Genomic DNA, 20,408 nt, shown 5'->3' on the forward strand with positions numbered 1-20,408 from the left:
TTGTTGGTACCCAAATTAATGCAGATGGGAAGTGTATCCCCTAAATTAGCCAGGAAACAGGAGTAAACAGCACTATTTACTGCTGTTTAGTAACTGACACCTACTTCTCATCGATTTGAAACCCAATGTTGGAATTAAAAAAGAAAAATCCCTCCCGGCACCGCTCAGGTAACGGCCTCCCAGAGGTGTCACCACAGGCCTCAGCCCTGCCCGGCCCCGTGCACCCCACAGCCTCTCCCTGAGTGGGATTTATGTTTAATAAACGGCATTTTATTGACTTTTATTGAACATCTCTGTTTCCACACAGGGCCGCGCGGCCCCTCGGGGGGAGGGGATTGGGGGGGGGGGGGGAGGTACGGGGGGGGGGGAGGGGCAGCGCCGCCATCTTCCCGCCGTGATGACACAGCAGGCGGGGGAGGGGCGGGCCGCCGCTTGAGTGACAGCCGCGCTGCCCAACCGCGGGGAGCCGAGCGGGGTTCGCCCCGCCCACTTGTGGGCGGGCTTCCGGCGCGCGGGGCAGGAAGCGGCAGCGGCGCGGGGCCTGAGGCAGACGGCGGCGGCGGCGGCGGCGGCGGCAGGTACGGGGGGCGGGGGGGGGGGGGGGGGCGGGGGGCGGGGGGGGGGGGGGGGGCGCGGGGGGCGGGGAGCGGGGAGCGGGGAGCGGGGCCCGGCCCTGAGGGGAGGCCGCGGGGCTCAGTGAGGGCGGAGCGGGGCCGGGCGGCCTCGTCCCGGGTCCCTGAGCGCTCCCCTCACCCCCCCGCCCCCCACGGCCGCAGGATGTCCTCGGGCGCGCTGTTCCCCAGCCTGGTGCCGGGCTCCCGGGGCTCGTCCAGCAAATACCTGGTGGAGTTCCGCGCCGGGAAGATGGCGCTGAAGGGCAGCACCGTGACGCCGGACAAACGGAAAGGGCTCGTGTACATCCAGCAGACCGACGACTCCCTCATCCACTTCTGCTGGAAGGACCGCGCCTCGGGCACCGTGGAGGACGTGAGTGGGGCGCCCAGGGGAGGCCTCGGGCCGCGGCACCGCGCAGGGAGCTCCCAGGAGGGGATCCGAGGGCAGAGGGGGTCCCCCGGGGCTGGCGGAGCCGCGGGGCTTTGGGACGGACGGGAGGAGGGCAGGGGGCTCGGGGAGGTTGGAAGTGACATCCCTGTGACGCCTGCGCCTCCCTCCCGCCGCCTCTTCCAGGATTTGATCATTTTCCCCGATGACTGCGAGTTCAAGAGGGTGCCGCAGTGCACGACCGGCCGCGTGTACGTATTGAAGTTCAAGGCGGGATCCAAGCGGCTCTTCTTCTGGATGCAGGTTTGTGGCAAGTAAACGGTAAAGGTCCGGGGATGACCCGCTGCCAGCTCGCCTTGTACCAAGAGCGGCTTCCTTGCAGGAACCGAAGACTGACAAGGACGAGGAGCACTGCCGCAAAGTGAACGAGTACCTCAACAATCCCCCAATGCCCGGCGCTTTGGGTGGGAACGCGAGTGGAGGCCACGAGCTCTCGGCGCTGGGAGGTACAGTCCGTTCCCTGCTCCTCCGCGCGAGGCCCTTGTTTAGAGTTAGCACTTGTAGCTCCTTAGGGAGGCGTTGAGACATTCCTGCTAGCTTTGGAGGGTGAGCTGGGGACAATGTTAATGCCAGAAGTATAAATGGGCTTTTAGCAAAATAAATTGCGCTGTTGTAATAGGTGCAGGCTGAAAGTTAAGACTGCCAGAAGAAGGAGCTTGATTCCAGCAGATTCTCTGGAGTCTTACCTTTTTATGAAGCCGAGTTGCATTTATCTTTTATGAGCATCATGAATCAGTAAACACTTGAAACTGTTTTTTCCGTACAGAATGTGATGCCAATTAATCTCCTGCTGTTTGAGCCGGAGTGCTGTGAAAAAAACCTCTGTGAATATGTTGTGTTTCAGAATGTTTTTGTTTTTAGGTGAGGGTGGCTTGCAAAGCCTTCTTGGAAACATGAGCCATAACCAGCTCATGCAGCTGATCGGACCAACGGGCTTAGGAGGACTTGGTAAAATGCTTTAATATCTTTATGCCAAAATGGTATTTTCTCCTGCCAGGTTAAATCTTACCTGACGATATTTTCAAGTAGTGCTATTGATCTGAATAGCGCTTCTTTCCCGTGAGAAAGCAGCAAGGCCCTGCCTCAAACGTGAGCTGTGGGGCAAAAAAAAAAAAAAAAAAAAAAAAGGCAGGAAATGAGGGGTACCAAATCCAGATGGCACTTGCTGTCTGCAAGGAACATAGGCTCTGCTCCTTGCTCTGCTGAATCTTCTGCCTTTTTTTTGTTGTTTTTCTTGTTTTTAAACCCCTTCTTCTTCCTCCTAAATATTCACTGGAGCAGGAACTGAAAACCAGGGGCTCCTGGGTGAGCATCCCAGCTGTGGGCTCTGGCTTGCATTGTCTCTGATCCAGTGAATATTTGTGTGCAGAGCGGAGTTCACGAGGAAGGTTGGAGCGTACCCGCCCTGCAGCAATCTGTAGTCAGAAGAGGACAGCTCAGCTTAGGGCTTTTTCTTCTGGGGAGAGCTTGAACCACTGCTCTGCTTTTCCTAAAGGGAGTTAGAGGGGCGCTGGAGTCACTGCAGCGGTGTTCTCAGCACTGCCCGTGCTCCAAGGCCAGCAGAGCATTTACTGAGAAATCAGACCCCGGAAGGCAAAGGAATACCTAGCAGCAGGTGGCAATGACTGAGGTTCTGTGCGTAAGCTCCAAAGTCCATCTTTGTGGCTCTAGCAGTAGTGTAATTAATTGTAGGCTTCAGATGCAGATCTGGCGCTGGTGGGATGTTCAGATGCAAATCTAACGTTAGCGTTGAAAGGTTCTGACTTCCTAGGATGTGTTTGGAAAAGACCTTCTTGCTTCCTTCTTGAAGCTTCACGTGACTCCTGAAACTTTCTTCCTCTTATTCTCAACACGTTTTTTCAGCAGCTCTTCTTTCTTTGCCTTTACATCTAGCCGTAAGACAGCTCGACACGTAACTCAGAGCCATCTGCTTGCCTCAGCAGGCAGTGGTTGTGGTGAGTCCGTGTGGATCTCTTCCCTGGGTAGCATCGGGTTCTCTGACATCTGGTTTGCATCTCTCGGGACTTTGCTTCTGTTGCAGCTCCTGGGTAAACTTTTCTGAGCGAGGCCAAGCTGGGCAGAGCAGCACGCGGTGTGGCCTGGTTGTTTTTTTTTCACCCTGGTGTTCCTGCTGCTGTGGGAGCGAGCACAGGGCAGGCCCTGCAGGCTGGGTTCCACGCTTCAGGGGTGCTCCTCTACAAAGCACGGAGCACACGAGGGCAGCAGGTGGCTGCAGCTTGCTCCGACTGCCTGTGGTCTGTTGATCAGGGTGCTCAGAGCGCTGCTGTTCTGCCCCTCCCTGCCTGCAGAAAGTTCCCAGGAGTTGGATGATGAAGGCAGGGTAGAAAAGCGCGTCCAAGCAGCTGTGGTGTGAGAAGGCACCGAATGGGAGGCGTGTGGTGAACGGAGCGTTTGGTGGTTATGGCTCAGAGGGATTGTAAGAGACAGTTGGTCACTGACAGCTCCGCTGCACCCAGGAGCTGAGCCTCTCCCCGGCTCCTCAGCTGGTGTTTGTGGGGCTGCAGCAATTCCCTGGTGGCTGGACGTGGTGTGGGTGAAGGAGGCTCTGGGCTGATTTCTTGGCACGTTGGCTGAAGGTCCGGTGGTGGTTTTCTGGTGGTTTCCTGCTGCGTTTCTCGGTCACTGTCCTGGGAGCACTTCGGTTCTGTGCGGGGTTGTTCTCACTTGGCTCTGCCTGGGGGACGTTGAAGGACTCTGCTGCTGCTGCTGCATCTCTGCGTTAGGTGTGAAGCTGCAAAAACTGCAGGTGTGGGGGGGAGGCAGCAGTGGTGCCTCAGGGGCTGCCTCTGCAGTCTTCTGGGGGCCTTGGCTTTAAAATTTAGGGACTGGTTGGATTTTTGGAAGCTAGCAGATAAAGGGAGAGAGAAAGAGCTCTGTTGCAACAGTCAGGTGTGTACAGCACGAACCGAAGTCATTTCATCCTTGTGTACATCCAGAAATTGAGTAATTTCTAAAACATGCAAGTAAGGCAGGTTTCTAACGGGGATGCAAGCTCAGGTAACGAGAGCTGTTTAGTTACAGAGGGAGTGGGTGGGGGTTGGTCTGGGCTCTTTCACCCCCTCCTTTATTTTAGCAATAAAACCTTTCAGGTACAAGAGTGACCTCTCTGGACCAGAGAGGTGCGGGAAACCTGAAAAGAAACAAATCTCTAAACCCCTTCTTCTCTTATGTTTGCGGAAGGTGGGCTGGGTGCGCTGACAGGTCCCGGGCTGGCCAGTCTGCTTGGAAGTGGGGGACCCCCGACCAGCAGCTCCTCATCAAGGTAGGGCGCCCCTTTGCTCCCAGTCTGGAGCTTCTTCCGAATTCCTGCTGCTCACATGGGAGGAATCGTGGCCAACTGAAGGGAAAAATGATGGGAACTAAGACTGCTTGTTACCTCACTGAAATGAGGATACTGATTTTCATTGTATTTTGAAAAGAAGCTTTTTGAAAAGAAGAGGCAGAGCTGTTTTTGCAGGGAATTAACTCTGCGCTAATTGTCTTTCCAGCTCTCGCAGCCAGTCAGCTGCTGTGACACCATCTTCCACGACTTCTTCTACGCGCGTCACGCCTGCCCCGTCCGTTCCTGCGGCTGCCTCCGTGACCAGCCCGAGCCCCGTCCCAAGTTCGGGTAACGGAACCAGCTCGGCCACGAGCCCGACCCAGCCCATCCAGCTAAGCGACCTTCAGAACATTTTAGCTACCATGAACGTGCCGTCTGGAGCAGGAGGGCAGCAAGGTAGCGGTGTTCTGGCCAGGCAGAGCTGTTTTTACCGTCCTGTCCTGTTCCAAATGGGTTTGAAAGCTCTCTTAAATGTTTGTTTGTTTATTTTGAGTGCTGATCTTCTTGGCTGCTTCAGGAATCTTATCCTCACTCCAGAACTGCGAGAGGGAGGGAGATGGCAGCAGTGTGCTAAATGCCTTTCAGTACTCTGCTAGAACACTGGTTTACATGACAAGATGTGGGGTTTGTCTGTAGTCTAACAGCCAGCCGTTCATTTTCTTCCTAGTTGACCTGGCAACTGTTCTGACTCCCGAGATAATGGCTCCCATTCTGGCCAACGCTGAAGTTCAGGAGCGGCTGATGCCTTACCTTCCCTCCGGGGAATCCCTGCCGCAGACTGCAGAGGAGATCCAGAACACGCTGACATCTCCGCAGTTCCAGCAGGTAGCGGTCAGGGCGCAGTTCTCCTTCCCTCCTCCCTTGGGTGTCCCTTGGGATTCATCTTGCCTGACTTTTTTAGGTCCCTGCCACTGCTCAGAGCAGGAATTTGATCTGTAGAAGTGGGAGGGAGGAGGGACATGATGTAGTGGAGCACTGGTTCATCCTGCCTGTGGCCACCCAAGGGCAGATCACAAAGGGTTTTTTTGTTTGTTTGTTTGTTTTTTACTTTCTTTTGGATTTGGGCTTTACCTTTGTCATTGTTACAAATGCTCTCTTGCAAGTGACAGCTGAGTAGCAGCAAATTCACTATTGCCTGTCAGAGTGGGCTGTAAGCAGTCCCTTTAAAGTTCAATCATTAGAACAAATACATAGAAGGGAAGAGATGCTGATGTTTATAGCACTACTTCCCTTTTCTCTCCTGAAACACTAGTATGTAGTTCCAGGAGTGTCCATCTGGATGTACCACTCAGATTAAATGTGTATTTTAGGCCAGCCTGAACTTACAGTGACTGAAATTTGTCAGTATACAAAATTTTATTGGCTAAAGAATGTTTTTAGCTTAAACCGTGGCAAGTCTTATGCAGACAGGGCTTCAGAAATGAGGGCTGTTGTTGAGCAGTGACCTGATGACTGCGCATCCTGTGCCTAAGCTGGGCATCCCTGTGCTGGGGTGCCAGGAGGTTCCGTCACTGTGATTGTTTCCTGCTCGGTCCAGTACAGCTTGTTCACTTGGGCTTACTGGCATGTAGTTGTTCAGGAACAACCACTGCTCCTCCTTACAGAACACTCACAGAACCTGTGGTGTAGAGGCATTTCCAAGCCTGGCCCCAGTGCAGTAGGTTGTTGGGTTGTTTTTTTTTGTGTTTATTTGTTCTAAAAAGGGTAGAGCCTGCTCCCAGGTGGGCCACGTGGTCAACGTGCCAAAACAGGGAGTGGAAACAGCCAGGGACTGCTGTCCTCACGGTTATTGCGCAGTAACCACAGACACCTGGTGATGGAGAAGCATGATGCAAGCTTGGTTTTGATGCTCCTGACTCCTGTTCACAGGCATTGAGCATGTTCAGTGCTGCCTTAGCTTCAGGACAGCTCGGCCCACTAATGAGCCAGTTCGGCTTACCCGCAGAGGCAGTAGATGCAGCAAATAAAGGCGGTACGTACCAGTGCTGTGGGGAATGTGATGAAGTGGTTGGGTTTGGTTCTTTCTTGTGTGTGTGTGTTTTGTGTTGTGTGTTGTTTTTTTGCACTGTACATACATAGCCCTTGACTGCAGAAGGTAACGATTCTGAGCAGCTGTCAGAAGCTGACTCTTCCACTGCTGGTTTTAAAATCAAAGGGCGAGTGTGGCTCAGGTGTCGTGCAGAAGCCATGGTGCTGATGTCAGGCTTGGGGTTAGAGAATTCAGGGCTCTGCAGAGGGAGGTGCTGAGCTGAGCAGCCTTCTGGGTGTTTTCTTGAAAGGGCTCCAACTGGCTGGAGATGTCAGGCAGCTCGTTAAGCAATACTTTATTTTTGTGAGAGTCATCAATGAGTCAGCTAAAATAAGTTCAGAGCTAGGGCCTTTAGTACTGGGAAAGGGGGAAAGCACCGCTTTTTCTTGAGGAACATTTAGAATCTTTTCCATGATGGAAGTAATTCAGTGCTTAGGACTGCCTGTGTACAAGCTTAAATTGCATAAATCCCAAAGTGCATGGGATGGCCAATGAGTGTTGATGTTTTCTTCTCTGCTACTAGGCTCTCACTGTTGAGCAATGGTTTGTTTTCCAACTAATGACACTTAACCTCATGCAGACAATGAATTCTGTTCCAGAAAATGCCAAATAAAGTAACTAATGTATTTAACTTCTAGATGTAGAAGCGTTTGCCAAAGCAATGCAGAACAGTGTGAAGTCAGACCAAAAGGAAGGAGACTCTAAGGACAAGAAAGATGAAGAGGAAGATATGAGTTTAGATTAAGTTATTTGCTCTTCCTTACAGATATCCTAGATACTAACTTAAGCAACTGCAGTAGGATTACTAACTTCATATTATGCTTATATAAATCTACAAATAAAGGAATTTTCTTTATCTGCCATGCTGGTTTTGTTTTCTCACTCTGTTTGACGTGCACTTAAGCAGTACGTGCTGAAGTACTGCTTGTGGTAAATACAAAGAGGGCATCCTTGTGCTGCTCCCTGAGGTGGGGGTTAGTCCTCTTCTATTACATTAGTCTCATTCTTTCTCTTCACCAGGAAAATGAAAGAGAATAACATAAAACTTTATTTGACTCCAAAGTATGTACCAGTGATTTACAAAGACCATCTTTAATACTACAACTTAAAAACAGGTCATAATTACATTGAAGATGGACATGTTAAAAACCCATTTTACAATATTTACCCCTCATAAAAAACAATATGATATAAGTTATAAGTCCGTTTCAGAAGCAAGATTTTGTCCCCAGGTGGCTAGATATATATACACACACAAATATATAAATGATGTGTAAGTGCACAAGTGAACTAGGTGTCTTGGGAGAAAAGGTGTGGTGTTCAAGTGAAGCCTGCACTGTAACAGGAGTGAGTTAGGCTGAATGGGAGAAGGCAGCTGGTGGCAGGGGAGGTGATGGCAAAGTGACATCGCAGCTCCGGACAGAGGTAACCTTTCTTCAGTACTTCCCTTTCAAACAACAGGTTCTTGCTTCATACAACAGGACTTTGTCAGTGGTAGCAAAGAGCTGAATGTAACTGCAGAGAGCTCCGTGGTGGCTGTGACGGCCTGCTTTCGCTCAGCAGTTCTTCCAGCCTATTTTGTTCCTCTTTTTTTAAAACCTTATAAATTAATCTGATAGGCAGATGCTAATTCTGAGAGCAGAATTTTGTCCAAGGCCCCCCCTCGCAGAGCTCTTTATTTGTGTAACGGCAGCAGGTGAACCGAGCCTGACCTTGGGGGCAGGGTTCAATGCGGCCTTGCTTATAAAAACACAAAAGTGACGGAATTAATCCAGTTTGTCCTAATTGCATTATACAACAGAAACTGCCTCCAGCCTTTAGCAGAAGACAGCCTGTGACTGTTACTAACTGCCTCAAGTGTTCTGTGACCTAAACCTACGTGCAGTGTGAGGGGAACAGGGTTTGGGACATGATGCACAGCTGCTGTGTGCTTCAGCCCACGTTCGGCAGGGACAGCTGCTCCTAACATGAGCTGCGTGTCAGCACGAGTCCTGTTGCAGATGCTGGACCACTGGGGAAGGAGTCGGAGCTGTCTCCGCATCCTGCTCCAACTTTTTGGTTATATTTGTGAAAAATGCCTCTAAAGTGCCCCCTTCTCTCCACCTTCCTCCCCTGCCCTCCTTCCCCATGGATTCGTGGCCCCTCCATGGTTTTGGCCCCAGCCTGGTGCCTGGAGGCTCGCGCTGCATTTGCTGCAGGTCTGGTACGTTTGGCCACAGCTAATGGCAACGAGGAGGTGACGGTGGGGGCCCAGGGAGCGGGGCGGTGTCTGTCGGCCAGGCTGTACGCTGAGGTGCACTTACTTACAGCACGGGGCAGCCCCTAAGGCCCACGGAGCCCCTGATGGTCCCGGTTTGCTGCAGGTTCATGTGGCTCCGGTTGATCAGCAGATTCCTCATACAGCCCACATAGTGAGGGAGGGGAGGTAACGATGGCGCTGTGCTGGCCTGCTCTGTTGCTGCTGGAAGAACAAATAAAACCAAGCATTAGTGGGGCTAGTAGCAGGGCAGGGGGTTAAGGACATTGTATTTGCAAGAGCAGGAGTATCGCTTTGGGGAATTTTGTTCTGGAGTGCATCTTTCCCCCCCTCACCTGGCTGCCCTCCCAGGTAGAAGGTCGCCTTTGTGCTGGGTGCAGGAGGCTGGCTGGGCCCCATTGTGTAGTTTCGTTCCGTGTCCACGTCGAGCTGGAGGACGTTTTTCCATTTGGTAACTTGGAAAGAAATCAAAGTCAGTCAGTGCTGCTTCCTCACCTGGAGAACGAGTCCACCACCACCGGCCAGTGCTGGAGCACAGCAAAACTGGGCTGGTCAGAGGCCCTGGCGTGGTGCTTGAGAACTGCCTGGGGTCAGGAGAGCCTCCCCCCAAACCTGCCTCGTGGCACTGCAGCTGCCCATAAAGCAGGGCGTTTTCCTGCATAGCAGAGCTGCCCTCCCCCAGCAGGGGCTGTGATCCCCACCCCAGAAAGGCCCCGATGCAAAAATCTCAGCACTCACCTGATGGCAAATGCATTAAAGGCTGAGCCCAGGCAGGTGGGGCTCCTGCTCAGTCACCTGGCCCCACTGCAGGCTTTGAACCCACTGGACCAACCTGCACCCAACCGAGCCTTTTAGCCCCAAGCCTTTCACCCCCAGTGGGATGGAGCTGAGCCCAGGGCTGGCCTGGCAGTGTCCTGGGGTGGCCCTGGCCTTGCCAGTGGCTCTGTGACCTGGTAAACGCCCCGTCCCTCGGGCTCACCAGGTCTGACAGCACTAACGAGACTGGGCAAGGGCTCTAATTAGGAAATCACTTAATTGCAGCTACAATCTCCCTGATTAACTGCATGCAGGTGGGAGCTGGGGTTTAAATACCCAAGGAGGGGCCCCAGGCTCCACCTAGGAGGTGTGAACGGAGCAGCAGGATGGGAGCAGCACCCCGGAGCTGTCACCTCACCTGTGATGGTGTGCCACTGCCCGTCGCAGAGAGATGGGCACGGCAGCGATGTCTGGAACTCATCAGACCCAGTGTTCGCTCTCACGGTGACCTAGCACGGGAGGCAAAACCATCAGAGCTCACTGAACTGAGCGTGGTGGGCAGGAGAAAACCCAGGGGAAGCTGCCCTTCCCGTTACCTTCAACTTCTCCATGTACAGCAGGAGGTGGTGACTCCTCCTTGTGCCAACGTGAAAGATGAGCCCTGAGGCGCTGCGGGGACGGACCTCCAGGGACACCTCCAGGTCCTGCCCAGTTGCCACTGCATCAGCTAAAAATGAAATGCTGCTGGTGAGAAGGGGACAAGGGACCTCCCCCATGAGGCACATCCCTCCTGGGGCCACGGGAACCAGCCCGGGCTGCTGTGGGGTACCTAGGCTGGTACCTAGGCTGATGGAGCCGCCCTCTGCAGCAAAGAAGACCCCGCTCTCCAGAGCACCCTCGTAGCATGGCGTCACCCCAAAGGAGTAGGAGGGGGCACCCAGGGGCTTTCCATCCAGCTGCGGGTTCCTCAGGCAGCCATCAAAGCTGGAGGCTGATGTGTCCTGCAGAGAGAGGCCGTGACAGTGAGTGCAGCGGGGCCAAATACAGCAGGCACGGGGCCATACCACAGGACCAAGAACTGTCAGGGATGGCACGATACCACGGGACCGCCGAGCCCTTACCGGCACATGAACCTTGGCTTTTCCAGCTGGGACCCCCCCCACGTAGAAGGGGCTCTGGGCCACAAAGAGCCCTGTGGTGGCCACTGCAGCATCCTGGGCTCGCAGCCCGTCGATGACCAGCTGGGCTCGGTGCTGGTCTCTGCCGAAGAAGACCTGCAAGGACCAAAGGTCAGTGCCAGGCTGGGGGCTTCCTGGGGTGGGAGGAACCCCAAAACCGTGCCTGGGGAAGGGGGAGGCTGGCTCAGAGGTTCAGGCAGCCCTGGCCACAGCTGTTAGAGTCCCACGTGCAATTGAGAAGGGACGCTCAGAGCAGGGTTGTGGCAGCAGGGGGGGGAAAGTGACACATTTCAGCGAGGCCTTGCCAAAACCCAGCCCTCTGCTCACCGTGTGCCACCGCCGGTCCCGGTACTTGTCTTTGCTGCGGATGCGCAGGCGCTGCCTGCCCACAGCCACCACAAAGACAAAGCGGCCATTGGAGACAAAGAGAGCCATGAAGGTGCCCCGCTTGCCCGCCACGTAGAAGAGCAGCCCATTGGAGGAGTTCAGCTTCACCTCCAGGGAGAAGTGGGACCTGCAGGGACAGGGGGGTTATGGGGGCACCCTGCCACCCACAGCTGCAAGGAGCCACCACTCCCTGGGCGATGTTTTTTGGGGCTGTGAGTGTGTGGGGTGAGCACGGAACGAGCCTCACCTCTGGCTGAAGGAGGCTGGGATCTCCTCAAACTCCCAGCGGCTGCTTGGGGTGCCCCCAAAGCGGAAGGTGCCCTCAGCTGCGTGGGGCAGCTGGCAGAGCCCCTCCCGGTTATGGCGGCGGTCCTTTGAGAGGGGCTTGCCCGATACCTACAGGAGTTGCACCAAGGAATGGAGTGAGGGGAGCATCCCTGCAAGTGCTGCAGGGCAGAGGTGCCCAGGAAGGGGGTGAAGGTGGTGCTTGGAGAGGATGGGGGAAGGATGTGGAGAGGTCTGACAGCAGCTGGTACCTTGGGTTTCCTTCTGTCCTTCTTCAGGGCAGCTCGGAGCTGCTGTGGCTGCTCTCCCCAGGGACAGCTCATGGTGACGTTGATGCTCTCCACGTTCTGTTGCAGGTCCACCACCATCTGTGGCTCTGACCTCCTACGTGCAGGGAGAAAGAGCTCCTGTTACTGGGCCAGCCAGGCAGGCAGAAGGGTCTGAATCTGTGCAGAGATGCTTTTACCTCTTGACAAAGACGTTGGCAATGCAGCCGGTGAGGTTGCTGAGGGCACCTGGCTCTGGCGAGCCCCCGAGCTGGAATAACATCTGTGCATCCTGCCGTCGCTGTCGCCGGCTGGGCCTGGCCCCTGCCGTGGTGTCCTGCAGCTCGTCGTCCACGTACAGCCGCACCCTGGCAGGGAGGAGCGGTGAGGGCTTAGCAGGTCCCCGTGGCGGCTGGCCCCTCGGGCCCCACGCACCACCGGGACACGTACCCACGGCTGTCACTGTAGAAGGCCACGTAGTGGGCCCGGCCATCTGCGTAGGCGTTTTCAGTGGTGATTTTGGTATCCAGCAGGTTCAAGGCCAGCTGGCCCCTCTGGAGGGACACCTGGCACGTCCCCTCCTGCAGAAAGCACAAGGGTCCATGGCACCACCACCCTCCAGGAGCTCAGGGTGGAGATTTCACTGTGGATTCCCTCCCTGACTCCACCAAAATCCCTCCCTTTCCCAAGGAGGAGCACTGCCACCCCCAGAGAGCAGGAGTTAATGTTTCTGCCCCACCCCAGGATAACTGGGGGGCCAGCAGGTGCCCACCTGGGTAGCGTGGTGGTACAGCAGCCCCTCGTGCTGGCTCGTCTGGAAGCTGAAGCCACTGTAGAAGTCCCGCAGCCCTGGCACGTCCTTCAGGGCCAGGGTCAGGTAGCCGTGGCCATGGACACTGACTGAGCGAGCCACCTGCAAGGGACGCCAAGGAAGAGAGGTGAGAGGCAGGCCCAGCATTTGCAGGCTGCTGGGAAGAGGAGCAAGGCAGCCAGCTTCTAAGTCTGCTTGGTGCTATGGTTCTCACGTGGGGCACCTTGCCCTGCCCCCCTGCACCGAGGGGCTGTGGGCTTTATGCACCTTTCTGCACGGACAGGAGATGGGGCCTGTCCCAGGGGTTCTCTGATCCTTTCCCCAGCTGCCAGAACATCGTGCTTACCAGAAGGTCTGAGGTGCACCCGTAGCTCACGCCAACGGTGTTCATGCGCTTCAGGTCAACGTATTTGCCAAGGGCCTTCAAGCCCTTCATGCAGCCCCGGATGGGCCCACCCGTGGGGAAGAGTGCTTTCAAGCTGCAGGAGGAGCAGACAGCGTTATCAGACAGCGTTATCAGACAGCCCTGGGGGGGTTCTGGCCCTGCAACCCCTCAAACAGAGCACTTGGGACCACTAAGGCCACACGTGTCTCCAGTGCCTTATGCACAAGGCTGTTTCATAGCACCCAGCTCGGCTGAGGAGGCTCAGTGACGCCCATCAGCACCTCATCCCTCACTGGAGATGTCCCATCCTCAAGCCCGTGGTGATGGGGGGGATGAGGAACCTTCCCTGCAGAGTTCCAGCAGCCCTGGCTGTGGCTGGGGAAGGGCCAGGGCCACCCCCAAGGACTACAGAGATGAATATCTGGGCTGGACCCACCTGGGGGGCAGCAAAGCTGGGGGCACGCCGCCCAGGTAGTAGGAGACAGCATTCTCCAGGGAGTTCTCCTGCTCCACCATGAAGATGGTGAGGCGCTCCAGCCGCACCAGGATGCGCTTCTTGTTGTTCATCTTCAGCAGGAAGATCTGGATCTGCAGACAGAGGAGAAAAAGGACCTGCCAGCCTGGGGCAACTGGATCCATCACAGAGGACGGCACAAGGTGTCCGGTTCACATCTCAAAGCAAAGAACACCCCAAAGAAAGGCCTGCAGCCAGCAGGCTTCAAACCTTCTCCCAAAACCAGGGGTCAGGTGCCCTCCTTGCCCTCCAGACGAAGAGCCAGCCCCCCACGTGAGCCATGCACCCAGCGCCCTCCCTTACCGCTTTGTTCGTGGTGCTGCTGACAGTGAGGGAGGACGAGTTGCTGCTGGGTTTTGCCACCTCCAGGCCTGTGCTGAAGTCGTAGTAAAGCACCAGCTTCCCGTCCCGGATGGCCAGACACAGGAACTGACCCTAGGGGAGGCAGGTTGGGTGCTCAGCACCATGTCCTGGTGCCTGGCACACAGCCCAACCTGCCTCTCAGCACCAGCAGCAGGTCCTGGTGCCTCAACCCATCGCTGTGACATTGAGGAGGGATTCATGGGCAAGGAGCAGCCCTATGTGGGGGGCACAGGGATGGCACTGCAAGGTGGAAATGCTCCTCACAGCACTGACTGTACCAGTGAACCCTGGCCTAGCTGAAAAGCTCTTGGAGCTCAGGGGAGGCCCTTAGGCACCAGACAAGTGACTGCCTTGGCTGTGAGGTCTGTGTCCAGCCCTCTTGTGGCTTTTAACAAAAGTGCAGAAATACTGCTCCAAGCAGCTCTCTGCCACCTCCAAAGCCCTCTCCTCCCCACTGCCCCAGCAGAGGGGTGGAGGCTCCCTAGAGGAGCGGGCACCTGCCTGATTCTCCAGGAAGAAGAGGATGCCGTTATAGGAGACAAGCCGGATCTCCTGCTCGAAGCGCTTGGTTGTACCAAACTGGCTCTCAAACTTGATCTCTGCATACCCGGTACCATCAAAGTAGGAGCCGTCAGTCAGCCAGGGATCTCCTGTGGACTTGGACCTGGACCACGCAAGAAGAGGCACAAGGCATCACTCCAAAGCCGACTGCCATGCTCTGGGGCAGCCAAGGGTCAGGGTAAGCCCCCGGGACAGGAGCTGCCCTGGCCTGGCTGCGGTGCCTTACCTCGCGCAGGGCTTCTCAGAGGTGGTGTCCAGCTGGAAGGTGTGCTGGAAGTTGTACAGACTCACCACCTCCTCGTTCAGCGTGTCCAGCTCCAGGCACCCACGGTAGTTGGGATAACGCAGAGTGGGAGGGGGCTGGGAACAGAACCAGATAAGGCAAGTTTGGTCCTGGTTTCCCCACCATATCGAGGGCTCTCCCCCCAAGAAGCTCCAAAGATAATGCTGATACCTCCCAGGAAACCGTGCCTCCCTCCCTGCTGCCCGTCTCACCGTGAAGCTGGCGGGGTAGCCGCCCACGTAGAAGACCACGTTGTGCGGGTCGAGGTTGAGCAGCCCCTGTTCCCCCTTGGCCACGCTGTCTCCCTTGGTCTCGTGCACCGTCTGCCTTTCCACAATCACTGACATTTGCCCGTACTGCAGTATCCTGCGGCAGGGAGAGATGCTCAAGGTAAGTGGAGATTCCTAAAGACAAGCCAACCTTGCCCTCCCTGAACAAAGGGCCTGCCCATGCAGCTCAGCCAAAAAAGGGTGCACCCCCCACCAGGGAACCCCACAGCAGCAGTGCATCAAAAGGAGTCAGCACTCCTGTTATCTGTGCTGCCACCAGGCTGAAGGGCCTCACCACGGACAGCATCATCTTTCCTTTCATGAAGGCACCCCCCAAGACCTTCCATGACGCGGTAAGATAATTTCCCTGCCATTTTTTGAAGCTGATCATTTAGAAATGAATAGATGCTGGAATCCACGGCACCTCTGCAAGCCCGAGGCCTGCCTGGGTTTGGGCACAGCACCACCACGCACATGCACTGCGGGGACAGGCTCCCAGTGAGGTCCCTCAGGCCGTGTCCCATCAGTCTCCTACCGGTTAATGCTGATGGTGGCGAACTGCTCTCCGATCTCCTCATCGACCGTCAGGGAAGCTGGCTCCTCGTTACCCAGTTTGTAGACCCACTGCACTTTGTGGTCCTTGAGCACGATACCCAGGTAGTCTCCAGTGGCCTGAATGTGGGGAGAGACAGGGCCACGTGTTGGCAATCAGGATGCACAGGGGTGCACCAAGCGGTGCTCCCCCTGATGCACCAGAGCTGGGGGAACAGCAGGGCATGGGGAGAAAAGCTCCTGGTTCCCCAGGTGCTGAGGGCTGCACCGAGGGCATGATGCCTAGGCAGAATCCCCCGCTGACACTGCTCCCTGTCTGGGCTCCCGCTGCCCCCCTCCTGCCCGTGCTGTCCCATCTCACCTCTCGGCTGCCCAGGTACAACACGAACCGCCCCTCTTCTGCCCCATCCTGCCGTTGCTGCCGGCTCCTGGGCTCAGGATTTTGGATGTAGAATTTGAGGGATGTGTAGGCTGCCAAATCCTGCAGGTTGCTGGGCATCCGGACCTGCACGCCGGAGCTGCCGTTGAACTTCATGGGTACCTTCACCTGGAGGGAAAGAAATCCAAGCCCAAAGGGCTGAAACCACTGCTGCCACCTCTTGTCCATGACCGCTCTGCCAAGTCCACTTTCTGGAGTCTTCCCTTCAAAAAGCAGCCGTGCCTGGTAGCCCCAGAGCTCTTCTAGCTCCCACTTACACACCACCCTCAGGTAAGCCCTCGCTCACCCCAAGCCCCTCGCCCCCTGTGCACAGCCCTCTCCCTCCCACAAACCCACCTTGCTGGCGGCGTTCCTCGCCTGCGTGATGAGCTGCCGAATCCGCACGATGTTCTCTGACACAGTGGCATTCTTGTTTCTCCTGTTCTCCAGGCTGCTCAGCGTCCCCAGCAGGAGCGGGATGGTGCTTTCCAGGCTGGACACTGAAATTACAGAGGAGCCAGTGCTTTTGTGTTAGTGAGGAAGGGAGATGTGAAGATCTTGCAATTTTGAGTCGTGCAAGTCCAAGCAGAGTCATGCTATCACCCCCCAAGCACAGCAGCCTCAACGAAGGGTTTAGAGATGCGCCAGTGCATGCAATCTCTTGCAGTGAAGGCCCAGGTGATGCACACACTGCAGACTGAGAGTAAAACAAAGGAACACTCACCAGATTTCTTGGCGTCTTGGACTGCTCGGTTCAGGTCTTCGTTTCGAAGGCCTCCATACTTGTCCTTCCACTCATCCAGGTTCCTCCTCATGGTGCTCAGGGTATCTTCCACTCTTGAAGCTGTTTCGTTGGCCTCTGTCGCTGCTGCTTTGGCTTTCTGGATCTCTTCCTTTGTGTCCTCTGGAAAGACAGGAGGAAAATCTCTGAGGTGGCCAGAAGAGAAAAAGAAGCAGTCTTGGCTCACAGCCTGGACTTGAGAAAGGAGGCAGAGAGCACCAGTGCCCACCCAGGACAAACCTTGGTCCCGTCCCAGCATGTCTTGCACAGACTGCAGCTGTTTCAGAAGCTGCTCCTTTTTCGTGAGGAGGTTGGCCAGCTTGTCCTTCGCTGTCTGCAGAGTGCCTTTAATAGCTGCAATTAAAGAAATGTATAAGCACATACTCTGCGTATTGGGTCTTGGTCCAGCCCAAAGGACATTGCGATCTGCTACTTCTGCCCAAAGCCTCCATCCTGCAAGGAGTTTCTCTCACCTCCATTGAGTTTTCTCTGCTCTCTCATCACAGACTCCTCAAGATTGCTGCTGTTCCTCTTCAGCTCTTTAGAGATGGCCCCGAGATTTTCTGATATGACATTCTGTAAAAAAAAAACAAAAAAACAGGTGCTGCCTGGGAGTTTCGAAGAAGAATTCAAGTCTGCACCTGACCACCCTCAAAAAATGCTCATTTGGACAACTGCAGTGGGGTGTGATGGTGAGACCCCAAACCCCAGAGACCAGCCCTAGCCTTGGCAGATCTCGTGTTCTCTGATAAAGAACAAAGTGCTGAAGTCTCAGAGGGAGGGGGCAGAAGACCACTATGTGTGGGTGTGAAAAGCTGCAGGACCGTTGAGGGAATTTGTCTTTTGCTCATCTGCACAGCACGTACCATCAAAGCCTCGCCAGCTGCCTCATCGGCATCATGGGCTGCTCGCTCAGCTTTTCTCACAGCTTCAATGATGCTGGCATAGGCGTTGGAGGCATCAATCGCCCTCTGGATAAAACCATCTTGGTTTGTGCCCTGGATAATGCTGTGTTGGAAGACAAAGCTGTCAAGCCTGTGGAGCTAAAGCCTTGGAGACAACACGCCACTGCTCCCCTGCTGCAATGTAGGGGCTGTGGTTTCTCATCCCCAACCCTCAGAAGTGAAGGTTGGGTGGTGACAGACTGAGAGGCAGGACCAGGGAGCTGGGGGGATGTCTCACCTGGACAGGTTCTTGGCAAGCTCGCTCAGGAGCCGGGCGTGCTCCTCCGCCTGCTCCACGATGGGGATCTTGCTGCTGGCTGGGGAGAATTTCTTGACCCGCTCTGTCAGGGGCAGCTTCGCTCCATCCAGCAGTGCTGCCAGCTTCTCGTACTCCTGCAAGGACATGTGTCACTCCCTAGGGCTGCCCCACTGTGCTCTGCCCATACCAAAGCAACTCCATCACTCACCTCCTTTGCGCTCTCCATCTTCTGTAGGAAGTTGGAGACCTGGGCCAGGGAGTCCTCAGCCATCCTCAGGGTCTCCTGCACCAACCCGTACTGCTTCTGGAGCTCACGGCTCTTTTGCTGGACACAGAGACGTGGAGTTAGGAGCGAGTGGGGCCAGGGCAGGAACCCCTCACTGCTGGGCAGAACATGTGGTGAAGGTCTACCTGACTCTCCTCCAGGTTGTTGCGGTTCAGACTGTTCAAGTCCTCTGTCTGCCTGGTCTTGTTCACGGCCTCGTTGAGGGCATCGCGGAGATCCATCAGCTGGGAGCTGTGCTGGGCCAGACGGTCCTGGATGCTGCTCACCAGGTCCCGGTTGGACTCCCAGTGGGAATGAAACTCGTGCTTCACCCGATGCAACACTGAGAATAGAGGAGGTGAGAACTGTCACTAAGCCACCCTCCTGTGTTAAAGGGCTCTTTCTGTGCTTGGTTGTGGAAAAGCCTAATGCTGGTCTCACTTTGTTGCTATCAAGACCCGAAGTGACTATCCTCCCTCCCTTCCTCTTTCAGCATAGGATCTCATCTAATATTGTCTAAAAATTCTCAGTGCTGGTGAGAGAGAGAGCATCTCTTTCAGAAAGACGCTCAGCCATGCCTCTAAGGCTCCATATGATGGAGAACCTCTACCTGAGTCCCATTCCACTGCTTGATTACTCCCATTGCACTTACTCATTTCTAGTGAGAGACGTTTTATAATTCCAGTTGATAACTGCTCAATTATGTTTTGCCACTGTCTGCTAATCAGAAGCACTCAACTCCCTGCAATAGCTGGTCTGCCTGGTTATGCAGCAGAGCTTTGCATGGGAGCAGAATGTGACCCCTTGGTCCTGCAAGGGAAGCCCTCGGGATGGCAGGGCTGCTGAGGATAGGGGGCTGCCAGGTATTATTCTGAACCACTCTCTTGGGACAGTGAAGAAACATAAGGTGAGTCAATCACATCCACACACGATGCTTACATGATAAATGCTAACTCCTGGTTCTAACTTTTGTCATTTTTGGTCATCAAACCAAACCACTCAGTACAATTTGCTGTGAAATTCATTTTGAGGGGAATAAAAAAAAAGTGATCCCCTTGGAGTGTCACAGAAGACCCAGAAATTACTGTGATACTTGTTAGGGGTGTCTGTTTGAATAACCACACCCTCCAAACATGCCCATGATGTGTAGTGTCTGCAAGGGCTCCAAACCAGGCTGTCAGGAACAACCAAACCAAGCAGGGGCTGCACAGCTCTGTCCCGTGCCTCTGAGCTGGACTCACGCTTCTGAGCTTCCTCATGCTCGCGCCTCGCCAGCTCTTCTTGGCTGCCCAGATTCCGCTCCTTCATCTCCCTCAGCATCCTCTCCACCTCAGCCATCTTCTGCCGAAACTCCTCAGTGGAGGTGGTACTGGTGTTTGCTGCCCCGAACTGGGCCATCTGCCGCACCAAGTCTGCAGAGAAATCCAGTCCTGTTAGCACCAAGACCCTGGTCCCTTCACAACCCTCTGAGACCGCCCATCTCTTACATCACCCTCACCAAAATGCAGACAGCCTTTGTTCTGTACTCAGGCACCCAAATTTCAAGATTACACAGGTATATTGCCACGTTTCTGTCTTGTTGACCACTACCACTAATACACGCCACATCCCAAACACCTTCTTGTGATTTTGCTGCCTCTCTGCGATCCAGTCACTCCTTGTTTTGCTAAATCTCTCCTGAAGCAACAGTTTTATGCATTTTAATAACATTTGTGCTCAAGTTTCACGTATATTTTCCAAAGATGGCATTCAGTCAGACAGCTGGGACTCACAATAACCTCTGGTTTACCTAAATAGCCATCAGTCTGGGAGGATCTCCACTACATTTGCATTTCCCCTTCTTTTTTTTTTTTTTTTTTTTTTTTTTCCATGGGCCCTTTCTAAGTAATGCAGCACTCTGCTGTTTGCAAAGCAAAATTCCCAGCAGGAAAAACCCACAAAGCAGGGACGCTTCTTTACCTACCTCCAATGCTTTTCTGAATACTCCGGATATCCAGCAGGAGTTGCTCCCCTCTCTGGTAAGTCTCTCTTGTATTCTCATCTAAATGGTTTGCTTTTCTGTGAGTCATTGTCATCTAAAACACAAAACACTGGCTTAGCTCAAGTGTAAGTTATGTTTAACGTGACCCATCAGAGGGTATGATGTTCCAAAAAAATACAGGAGGCTGGGAATACACAGCTTTTGAGCTCCTTGAAATCACACCTCCTGCAACAGCTACCTGCTGCTGCACTCCTGTGATGTGTTGATGGTCTTATTTACTACCTTACAGGAGCACAAATGAGAAGTGAAGCTCCTGGTGCACTAGGTTCTGGATCCTGAAATGGTTCTAAGACCACAGAGGACATCTCTGTCCTGCGCTCTTGCTTGTGACACAGGAAAAGGTTTAGAAACCAGGGAGATTATAAATGAAATCAAATTCTGCTCAGTTTACAAATTCTC

At 54.5% G+C, this 20,408-nt stretch overlaps 2 protein-coding genes across 6 annotated transcripts in view; one reads left to right on the top strand and one right to left on the bottom strand.

Annotated features, from left to right (window-relative positions):
• The first annotated feature begins 667 nt into the window (after positions 1-667).
• Positions 668-7,295, top strand: ADRM1 (ADRM1 26S proteasome ubiquitin receptor). Of its 2 annotated transcripts, XM_068700787.1 has the most exons (9): positions 672-987; positions 1,189-1,305; positions 1,385-1,508; positions 1,924-2,010; positions 4,264-4,345; positions 4,572-4,801; positions 5,073-5,230; positions 6,275-6,377; positions 7,073-7,295. In XM_068700787.1, the coding sequence occupies exons 1-9, from the start codon at positions 778-780 to the stop codon at positions 7,177-7,179; spliced, it is 1,218 nt and encodes a 405-aa protein (XP_068556888.1). In that variant the 5' UTR covers positions 672-777; the 3' UTR covers positions 7,180-7,295. The 2 variants fall into 2 exon arrangements, with proteins under 2 accessions (XP_068556889.1, XP_068556888.1); XM_068700788.1 differs by lacking the exon at positions 1,924-2,010 and having other exon boundaries at positions 668-987.
• Positions 7,296-7,459: 164 nt separating this feature from the next.
• The window catches only part of LAMA5 (laminin subunit alpha 5), an 85,038-nt gene continuing 72,089 nt past the window's right edge, over positions 7,460-20,408 (bottom strand). For 3 of the 4 annotated variants that reach the window (XM_068700783.1, XM_068700781.1, XM_068700780.1), the window contains exons 51-80: positions 19,932-20,043; positions 19,210-19,380; positions 18,115-18,311; positions 17,912-18,028; positions 17,683-17,837; positions 17,367-17,508; positions 16,974-17,076; positions 16,741-16,854; positions 16,444-16,623; positions 16,077-16,219; positions 15,663-15,848; positions 15,285-15,421; positions 14,693-14,846; positions 14,424-14,557; positions 14,138-14,300; positions 13,577-13,708; positions 13,196-13,347; positions 12,721-12,853; positions 12,336-12,476; positions 12,014-12,144; positions 11,764-11,931; positions 11,549-11,681; positions 11,260-11,408; positions 10,953-11,139; positions 10,569-10,721; positions 10,289-10,448; positions 10,044-10,174; positions 9,866-9,956; positions 9,027-9,146; positions 7,460-8,895 (exon numbers count right to left, since the gene is read on the bottom strand). In XM_068700783.1, coding sequence (XP_068556884.1) covers positions 8,738-8,895; positions 9,027-9,146; positions 9,866-9,956; positions 10,044-10,174; positions 10,289-10,448; positions 10,569-10,721; positions 10,953-11,139; positions 11,260-11,408; positions 11,549-11,681; positions 11,764-11,931; positions 12,014-12,144; positions 12,336-12,476; positions 12,721-12,853; positions 13,196-13,347; positions 13,577-13,708; positions 14,138-14,300; positions 14,424-14,557; positions 14,693-14,846; positions 15,285-15,421; positions 15,663-15,848; positions 16,077-16,219; positions 16,444-16,623; positions 16,741-16,854; positions 16,974-17,076; positions 17,367-17,508; positions 17,683-17,837; positions 17,912-18,028; positions 18,115-18,311; positions 19,210-19,380; positions 19,932-20,043 — 4,347 coding nt within the window. In that variant the 3' untranslated portion in view covers positions 7,460-8,737. The remainder of the gene's footprint in view (positions 8,896-9,026; positions 9,147-9,865; positions 9,957-10,043; positions 10,175-10,288; positions 10,449-10,568; positions 10,722-10,952; positions 11,140-11,259; positions 11,409-11,548; positions 11,682-11,763; positions 11,932-12,013; positions 12,145-12,335; positions 12,477-12,720; positions 12,854-13,195; positions 13,348-13,576; positions 13,709-14,137; positions 14,301-14,423; positions 14,558-14,692; positions 14,847-15,284; positions 15,422-15,662; positions 15,849-16,076; positions 16,220-16,443; positions 16,624-16,740; positions 16,855-16,973; positions 17,077-17,366; positions 17,509-17,682; positions 17,838-17,911; positions 18,029-18,114; positions 18,312-19,209; positions 19,381-19,931; positions 20,044-20,408) is intronic. The other variant, XM_068700782.1, reaches the window with a different exon arrangement.

This window comes from Anas acuta, chromosome 16, assembly GCF_963932015.1.
Source record: "Anas acuta chromosome 16, bAnaAcu1.1, whole genome shotgun sequence".
NCBI classification, from domain to species: domain Eukaryota; kingdom Metazoa; phylum Chordata; class Aves; order Anseriformes; family Anatidae; genus Anas; species Anas acuta.